Source organism: Lontra canadensis, unplaced genomic scaffold, assembly GCF_010015895.1.
Source record: "Lontra canadensis isolate GAN:19392208 unplaced genomic scaffold, GSC_riverotter_1.0 scaffold52, whole genome shotgun sequence".
Taxonomy (NCBI): domain Eukaryota; kingdom Metazoa; phylum Chordata; class Mammalia; order Carnivora; family Mustelidae; genus Lontra; species Lontra canadensis.
In genome coordinates, this window is record NW_022631046.1 from 11,147,543 (window position 1) to 11,157,435 (window position 9,893).

A 9,893-nucleotide genomic window follows, 5' to 3' on the forward strand; every position below is an offset into this window, starting at 1 on the left:
TCCCAAGGTAGATACTCTTATTATCCGTATATAACATGTGAAAAATTTAAGTGACTTGCCCAGGTTCCCTCAGCTAGTTAGTGTTAGAAGATCTACACACGGGCAGACTGGCTCCTCAGAACATGTTCCTAACCACTCTGCTGTATGGCCTCTCCCCTGATGCCCAACTGTCTTCTGAGCTCCTTCCCCCAACCAGGGGTGGCCACCCTGGAAAGCCCCTGGTCCCTGCAGCCTCTTCTCCCTCTCCCACCTGACTGCAGTCTCCTATTCTCTCTGTGGCACTCTGGACCATTTTCCAGCTTTGAAACTTTTATGGAAGGTTCTAGGGCTTCTATATGGAATTTCTCAAGTAAAGTTAAGCTTAGGTGAAATTATTGAATGTCTCTATATTTAAGATTATGGGAAGGTATTATTTGAGGGAAGAAGTTGTTTCTGAATCTTCTTCCTACTCTTGATTTCCTGATTCTTCTCCTCATATTTCAAAAGGGGGACTGTTCCTCTGGGTAATCAAATAAAGTGATTAATAGGAGTTATACTGGAAATGTATTAAGCTTGTTTTACCATGACCCAGAAAAGCAGCATCTGGAAATCCGATATATGAATTCTTACATAGCTATTACTTCGAATCTCCCTTTGGGTTGTATCAGTTATATACTCGTATGGTTTTTGCCATATTGCTAGTTGTTTAATGGTTCTATAGTTAATCACTGAATTAAATATTTGTGCCTGTCTTGGCCCTTCCCTGAACCGCCCAGATCTCCCTTTCAGGACTGAAGAGCTCATTTTCCCAGCTCTGGGAAATATGCTAACAGCCCTCAGTTCTCAACCCTGTCCTGGAATTGTGCATGGTGAAAGGAGCTGGCCTCTTCCTTGGGGGAGGTCAGCATCTGATTACTGGTGATATGGGGTGCAAAGACCCAACCCACCTCCCACAGCTCTGAAGGGGCATCCCAGCTTCAGAACCCCCATGGTGTTGGCTGAGCCCTTCCCTGTGACTGCATTGTAGCCTATCTTCTTTCTCTGCTCAGCCTGCTGCCTTTCCCTTCCCCGTGGGTGTTGATCCCAAGAGTATTTCCTAATGACCTTCCTGGAAGCTGAGTTCCATCTCAGAGTCTGTCTCTCAGGAGTCTGAACCTCAGCACTGAGTTAAAAAAAAATAAAAATAAAATCCCTGACTAGTGATGAATACATGAGTCCTCAATTATCCTTATTTTTGGTATTAGAAGAGTTCCAAAGGAACTAGGAAGAATACTCTGGCTTGAAGTTTATTTTCCGATAGAGAAGTAAGGGGAAAACATCATACACATGTCACCCAATCATGATTAAAACTGCATTCTACAATGTGACCGCATAGCTCAATCCCATTTTCTCTTGACCTCCATTTAACAGTTAATTTACAGATGAAATAAACTGTAAAACAAAGACTCTAGCTTATTTTCAAACCTCAACAAATGCAGACTTCCTTTCTTAGAAGATGTCTATTTTCAGAGTAGGAAAAGCAAGGACTCAGTAAAGCTTTAAAACGATCTTCCAAAAATAAAGGCAATGATGTAAAGTGATGTAATCACCCCTAAGTACCATATCAGAATTTATACTCTTACATTTCCACCGAGAATGAGAAACAGGCATTAGTTTTGTAACACACTGAATACAGGCATTTCCATTAAATCCTCTCTCCAAGAAACTTTCACTCTTCCCCCAAAGCCCTGATTATAAGCACTGAACCACTGGCCATGAACTTGCTTCTAGCCTTTATGCCCCAAGCACTTCATTGTTGGTTGCATAACTCATCCTTCCTGTTCTGATTAGAGCTTTTGGTATTTTAACGGGGATTTGCCCTGTTTGAGACCCTATATTAGTTCTTTATATGGTGAAAAATACCTTCCTGGAGAGAAAGGGAGAGAGCAGCTCTCTTCCTGCACAATAGGGTGTCATATTTCAAAGACTCTTTTCTCTGGGCCTTAGACTCTTGAGCAGTTAGAACAAGCCTGATGTGTACAGCCTAAACTTTTGCTTTTTTCTTAAGAATCTCTTTTGACCTTCCAGGATTGTTTTCTTAAATAGTTCCCTATAAAAAGCATATACCCGTAATGGAGATATCACCGCCAGCTCCATCACTTTTCACTGAGGAGTGGCTCAGCTTGGCCTGGGAAGGGGTGTGAAGGGAGCTGGAATAGCTGTAAAGAGGAAGGGGAGTGTAGAAAGCCCCAAAGGCCCAAAGACACTCACTAGCTGAGCACCTCCCTAATTTACATACCAGATAGGACTGTTAGGTGTTTTTTCCTGATACCAACAGATTCTGCAATTTGCTGACACCAGCTGGGCGTCTAAGCATTCAATTCAGTTCTAACACTACTACCCAGAGTTAGCCTAGACTCCACAGATGAAAGGCTTAATCCAAGGCTGCCCCCACTTCCAATGCCAGCTACCAATGAAGTGCCCAGGCTATCCACACTTGTGCTCTGCAGACTGCAAATTTGAGAGTTCCCTTGACATCCCCTCCCATTCGATAATTCACTAGAATGAGTCACAGAACTCAGGAAAGCACTTTGCTTGCAATTATTAGTTTATTATAAAGGATACAATTGAGGAACAAATAGAAGAGATGGATAAGGACAAGATATGGGAGGTGGAAAGGGGCAGAGCTTCCATGCCCTCTCGGGGCTCCCCACCCTCCCAGCACATCACTGTGTTCACCAACCAAGGAGTTCCTTGAAACCTGTGGTTATGGGGTTTCTGTGAAGATTTTATTACATGGCCCCGATTGATTAAATGGTTGGCTACTGTGATCAAATTCAATCTCCAGCCCTGCTCCTTTTCTCAGAAATCAGGGCCTGGGGCTGAAAATTCCAACCCTCCAATCACATGGTTGGTTTTCCTGGTGACCAGCTCCATCCTAAAGTTACCAGACCCCTTCCTTCCATAGTTATCTTATTACCACACAAAGGAAAATTTCCAGCGGTTTTATGAGCTTTATGCCAGAATCTGGGAAAAAAACCAATTACTTATTTTTTATTATACCACAAGTGTAAACTATGAGCATATCCTAAAATTGATTTTTCAACATACACCCGGTGGATGTAGTCCCCCTCAATATATCTTTCCTTAGAGAGGCATTCTCTATGTAGTCCAACAAAGAGGCCATTATTCAAAACATTTTTGGCATCTACTTAGATATAAGAAGGGAGACAGGGCCCCTAAATGTTGCTGAACTGTTTCTGGCTTGACTGAAACACTCAGTTTCCTGCGCATGTGGGACAATGTGCCTGCGCAAGAATTGTCCTTTATTAAAAGGAACTCTGTTCCAGAGCTCAAGGAAATGCCATATACAGCCAAGGCTCAGTGGTCACACAGTGACCATAGCAGTGGTGATGATGATAATGTAGGAAGAATCAATCCTATTTTTAGATCGTATAATATTTGAACCAATTCTCAGTACAAATGCTTTCTCTCCCATATCCCATCTTTAATTTCTAATTTTCTTGTTCTCTGCAAGATGTCTTTATAATAATGTTATTTCTTTAAAATTTAATTTTAAAAGATTTCTACCATCTTACCAGGATGACCTTTTGACCTCGTATTATGTTAAAAAAAGAACCCTTTTTCTGTCATATTTAAAGTTTTATTAACACAAGATTAAAGTGCTGGAAAAGATAATTTTGTTCTCAGCAAAGTGTGAAATTTCCTGTGGTCTGGCAGAGTTGTATACGAGCCCTTCTCACCTTCTTAAGAGTTGGGTGCTGTATCTGTTAGATTGGGGAGATAATATCTATTACTGTTGGTGGTGGGATTCTCTTGATTATATGAAGTACAGTGAAGCCAAATCTCTCTAGTTCCCTCTCATCTAGAACTCCAACTGCGGGGTCACCAGTCATTCATAATATTGATTCTCAAGTAAACTAGTATCATATTATCCTTCCTACTTTGGAATGCATGTTTTTCCCATCTGAAAAAAAAAAACACAATAAATTATTAACTTCGAAGACTCAGGGGATGTGTTGAGATAGAACTATAACAGGATACAGAAACTTACATGTGAGAATGCTGGATGAAAACAGCATTTGTTTTCCTACTTTGAGGCTTTTAAACCTTTTTCCCCCCATGGATCTGGTTCTGTGTTTAAAAGTTCTTGAAAGGAGGCAAAGTTAAATCCATCCATATCACAAAGCCCATAGTTTTTGAAAACCCACTTACCAATTACAAGAGGAGGCAGACGTTATGGAGTAGTGGGAATTCAGCATTCTCCCTCCCCTCCTTCTGGGTCATTAACACGTGGAATCTACAAAAAGGCAACTGACATTGTGCTGAGAGAGAAGCAAGAAAATTCCTCAATGTAGGTGCTCAATAAAAACTCACTGGATTGAGAAAAACCATAGATACTTTGAAGACTATATAATTTCTCTTTCAGTCAAGGAAAGTTATTGGAGCAAAAGAACAGAAGTAATAAAATCTTTCATTATGATAGAATCTAGTTTTCATGCGGAAACTCATATAAAATATAGCATTGGCAAATAACCTTTAACTCTCCAGTGACGTTCAGAACTCCCCCAGACAAACTCAAGTCCTGGCAGTGAACCCCGTCGATGCACCCCAACTTGATTATCTTTTTTCCTTTCCTCTTATTTCCAACTTCTATCCTTTCCAAGCAGAACTATCTCTGCTTCTCTAATATTGCCCCTTAAAACATAACCTACTTGAATTAATTCACTCTGCTTACCTGCCAGGCTGTTTTCTTCCTTTCTCTCCACAGAGCCTTTCTTGAGCCACGAAAAGGAGCCAGGACTCCTTGGTAATTTATCCAGGACAATTCAGACTCAAAGCTACTTACAAAAGACATAAAAGACTCCCCCATGATTATAGGATTGCCAATCCTTTCTCTGTTGTATGACAAAAAAGAAAAAAGAAAAAGAAAAGAAAAGAAAACAAGAAATTCAGCAATTTCACCTAAGTTTAACTTCACTTGAGAAATTCCATATGGAAGCCCTAGAACCTTCCATAAAATTTCCAAATATCAAAACAGGAAGAGGGTCCAGAGTGCCATAGAGCCTGTGTGAGGGAGTAAGAGACAGGAGTCAGGTGGGAGTGGGAGGAGAGGCCACAGAGAGAAGGGGCTTTCCAGGGTGGCTGTACATGGTTGCAGGGGAGCTCAGAGGACTGCTGGGCAGCAGGGGGGAGGCCGTACACAGAGTGGTTAGGAACGTGTTCTGAAGAGTCAGGCGTATAGGTCCTGGCTCTGATATGTACTAGCTGAGGGAGTTTGGGTAAGTTACTGAAAGTCTCTGAGCCTCTGGGGTGCCTGGGTGGCCCAGTGGATTAAACAACTAACTAACTCTTGACTTTGACTCAGGTCATGATCTCAGGGTCCAGAGATTGAGCCCCAGGTCAGGCTCCGCTCAATGGGGAGTCTGCTTGAGAGTCTCTCCTCCCTCTGCTCCTCCTCATCCTCAAATAAATAAATCAATCTTTAAGCAAAATTCTCTGAGGTTCATGGGTGTATTCACATTATAAAACATTATGCGGGATTACTTTAAAGACTTTTATTTATTTATTTGTCAGAGAGAGGGAGGGAAAGAGAGCGAGCGAGCACAGGCAGATAGAGTGGCAGGCAGAGGCAGAAGCAGGCTCCCCGCCGAGCAAGGAGCCCCACGAGGGAGGGACTCGATCCAAGGCTGCTGGGATCATGACCTGAGCCGAAGGCAGTCGCTCAACCAACTGAACTACCCAGGCGTCCCAATGTGGGCTTACTTTAAATGTCTAGGTATCAATTGAGCAGATACAAATCAAGAAACAAGTCTAAAGAAACACTTTACCTTTTAACTCTATCATTTTATTTGAAATCTTGTAAATTCTAATTTGTAAATCTTGAACTCTCTGGGAAAAAGATATAGCTCTGACTTCTTGAAGCTCATTCAGATTCTCATAATGTTTATAGCATTGATGTACTTTGGGTGTGAAATAAATTTCACATTTTCACCTAACTCAACATTTTTAAAAACTGGACTCCATGTTTTTGATGACAGTGGCTTTTTAACTTTACTGTTTAATAAAATAAAATTTCATAAATTACCTGGAACATGTTTAGGTGGTTACTTTCTATTCCTAATTTAAGTAGAAGTTTTAGCAGTAACAGGACTCTGTAACACTTCTAGGAATCAATATTACTTTGAAATTTTTAGCTATTGCAGTGAGGCAAAAGAATAAAATCAGTAACATAAATACTAAGAAATAACAAAATTATATTTTTTTGTAAATGATACAACTGCAAAACCAAAGTGTAAGCATTTTAAAAATGACTAGATTAAGAGACTCTGATAAAGTGGCTGATATAAAAATTAATAACTTTCTTTCTACTAAGAAAAACCATTTTTAAAGAAAGATTTTATTTTTAAGTAATCCCTGTACCCAGCATGGGGCTCAAACTCACAACAGTGAGATCAAGACTCAATATGCTTTACTAAGTGAGCCAGCCAGGTGTCCCAAGGATAATCATTTTAAATAGAAATTTTAAAACTTTAAAACATTCAAAATAACAAAACTATAAAATGCTTAGGAATAAATTTAACAAAAATAGTAGAGGATGTAAGTAAAAAAAAAAAAAGAATGAATTTTAGTAGTAGAAACTTTTTTTTTCTTAAAGATTTTATTTATTTATTTGACAGACAGAGATTACAAGTAGGCAGAGAGGCAGGCAGAGAGAGAGAGAGGGGGAAGCAGGCTCTCCACTGAGCAGAGAGCCCGATGCAGGGCTTGATCCCAGGACCTTGGGATCATGACCCAAGCTGAAGGCAGAGGCTTTAACCCACTGAGCCACCCAGGCTCCCAGTAGTAGATACTTTTACAAAGCCATTTTTTAAATAAACCTTTCCCTTTTCCATGAGTTGAAAAGTCAATTAATCATATGTTTATGACATCCTGTCATCATTTCTAATTAATACTGCACGGGGATTTTCAGCCAGTGAAGTAAAGGAAGAAAACAGAAAGGTGTAAGTGTGAGAAAGGAAGGAATAAAATTCTTATTATTTATAGACATAGAAAATCCAAAATAGTCTTCAGATACACTCTTAGAATGAGTAAGTGAATTTAGCAAAGTTACTCTATGCATATGAATGTAAAAGTAAACTTAATTTCTATACAGCAGGAAAAAATTATAAGTGACAGATTTGAAAAACAATCATTTACAGTCGTATCAGAAAATTTACATAGAAATGCAAAGGACCTGGAAGAGCCAAAACCATCCAAAAAAAGAACAAAGCTAATGGAATTACACTTCTAGTTATCTAGTCTTATGAAAAAGCTGTAATAACAGTGTGGGATTGGAGTAAGTATAGACATAGACCGATGGAACAAAATACAGTCCAGAAAGAGATCCATGCATATTCGGTCCCGTGGCTTATGTCAGAGGTGACTTTGCAGTGCATTGAGGAAAGAAAGTCTTTTCAACAAATAGATCTGGGTCAACTGGTTATCCATACATCCATATATTTCCGGTTGAAGTGTTAATTACTATAACTCATTTGGAAAGTAATCTGGCAAGAAACATTAAAATGTAAAATGTAAACACCCTTTGACTAAACCAAACCATCTTGAGGTATCAGCAGTACGGAAATAGAAGCATCTACGCCCAAGGATGTATATGAATAAACAAACATGTACAAAAATTAGAAAGAACCTTTATGAGGAGTGATTGAACAATAGGACACGGCCATCTCATGCATTGTTACGTAGCCATGGAGAAAAATGTGTTTGACGATGACAGTAATGCGTACCCTTTGTTATGTGTTCATTGTGTGTGAGGCACCATTCTGAGTATTTTGTATGTATAAACTCATTCCATCTTGTAACAACAATATGTTGTAATAACAATAACAATACAATATTACTTCTATTTTATGGATGATGAGGTTAAAATTCAAACAGATCAAATACTTTACTCAAGCTCACCTAGCTGGTATGTGGTGAGGACTGAATTTGAACCAAAACAGTCTCACTCCGGAAAACACACTCTTAAACTCCATGTAGTTATTCTGCCTCCCTGAATTGATTAAAGAGGGATTTCCCTTACATATTGGTAATTGAAAAAGCAAATAATGGAAACCTAGTTATCCTATTTCCAAAAAAAAAAAAAAAAAAGAAAGAAAAAAGGGAGAAGAAAAAACCCACATGAATATACATTCGTAAGAGAATTTTAAAAGTCTTGGAAAGATGTCCCTCAAACTGGTAATACTACTTCAGGATTGAGTGAGAAAGGAGGACATTATAAACATGTACATGTTTTTCCACTTATTTATTATGTTAAGTTATAGAAAGCACTGGAATACTTTTGTCCTATTTTAATCCAGTGAAATGAAGAAAAAGAAATAAAAACCAGCCTCCATGTTTAGGTTTCCTGTGTTTTCTTAAGAATAAAAGCTTCATTTAATAATTTGACAAGAAATTAATAAAATTTGTCTTCTAATTTCTTACCAGAATTTAGGCCCACAAGCATCTCTAATCTGTTGTGGTCATTCTACGTGACATTTGCTCATTCATCTTCCAAAGTATCTAGATCTGCATAAAGTAGGTCCCCAGGAAACGTGAAAGTTCCTTCCTGTTTATTACCTCTCCTTCCTGCTTCTCTCTCAGTGAAATAATCATTGCTATGATCATAAAGGCAGTCTTATTTTCCATCTTTCCTTCTGTTCAGGTGACTTGGACTGCACTAGTTTTCAGCATGGTAACCCGGTGCCTATTTCAGAGAGAATGAACGAGTACCAAACATAACTTGTCACTGTGGCAAGACTGAAGCTCAAAGACAGGGACATCTGTCAACTGGGCAGCCTGTTACGGAAGAAAGCATTTTGTTAGGAATAGGGCCAAAGTCCTGCCATTAGAATCATATACAGTGATTATAGAGATGCAGATAGTCCGTATTTCTAAAATATCTGCTGTTTTATAGGCTAATCTATGAATCTTTTTTTTTAAAGATTTTATTTATTTATTTGACAGAGAGATCACAAGTAGGCAGAGAGGCAGGCAGAGAGAGAGGAGGAAGCAGGCTTCCCACTGAGCAGAGAGCTGGATGCGGGGCTCGATCCCAGGACCCTGGGATCATGACCTGGGCTGAAGGCAGAGGATTAACCCACTGAGCCACCCAGGCTCCCCTAATCTATGAATCTTAATAGGATCTAGAATGACAAGTGTGACATTTCAGCCATGCAGAGATATGAAACTTTGTATTTTGCCTGAGGCAAGAGTTAAATATCTTTCATATAAAACCATTGTATGGAATTGGTATTTATATGTTTGAGAACTTCAGCCAGTTTGAAACGATGCATTTCATGAACAATTTCTGCTTTTTCTCAGGTCCCATTCGATATCTCGCTGCCATCTATATTCAATCTTGAGAGACTTTTTGACCTCGCGAATGGTTGTATTATATCAGGAGGAAGGCTTTTCAACTGGATGGTGTCCATCATTCCCTAATGTTCTTTACATAACTAACCTTATAAAGGATGTAACTGATGCTGTTTTTCTTGGTTTGAATACTTTTTGGTCTTCTTATAACAAGCAAAATAAAATGGTTTCTTACATAAGCTAAATTTCCTCAAAAATTGTAGTTTTGAGTGATGTCTTAAATTGTATCTGAATTAGATGACAATGCTGCAGCTTATTAAAACCGTCCTACAGAACTATTCATAGAAATACGTGTGTGTCCCGTGCAACTATTCCCATGTTTATATAGCTCACATGTAGGTTGTCTTTAGATGTGTTCATGGAACAAGATTGGATTAAAACTGTGGGTCTCAGCTGGGCCCAATTTTGCCCCCAGGGAATATGAAACAACTGAAGAACTTTTGATAGCTGTAACTGGGAGGACAGTACTACTCTCCTCCAGCAGGAAACTATGCTGCAAT

The 9,893-nt window shown here is 39.1% G+C and overlaps 1 protein-coding gene across 2 annotated transcripts in view; it reads left to right on the top strand.

Moving 5' to 3' along the window:
• The window catches only part of CFAP54 (cilia and flagella associated protein 54), a 317,324-nt gene extending 307,746 nt beyond the window's left edge, over window positions 1–9,578 (top strand). For both annotated transcript variants that reach the window (XM_032874281.1, XM_032874282.1), the window contains one exon: window positions 9,343–9,578. In XM_032874281.1, the coding sequence (XP_032730172.1) occupies window positions 9,343–9,462 (120 nt within the window). In that variant the 3' untranslated portion in view covers window positions 9,463–9,578. The remainder of the gene's footprint in view (window positions 1–9,342) is intronic.
• Window positions 9,579–9,893: the final 315 nt, after the last annotated feature.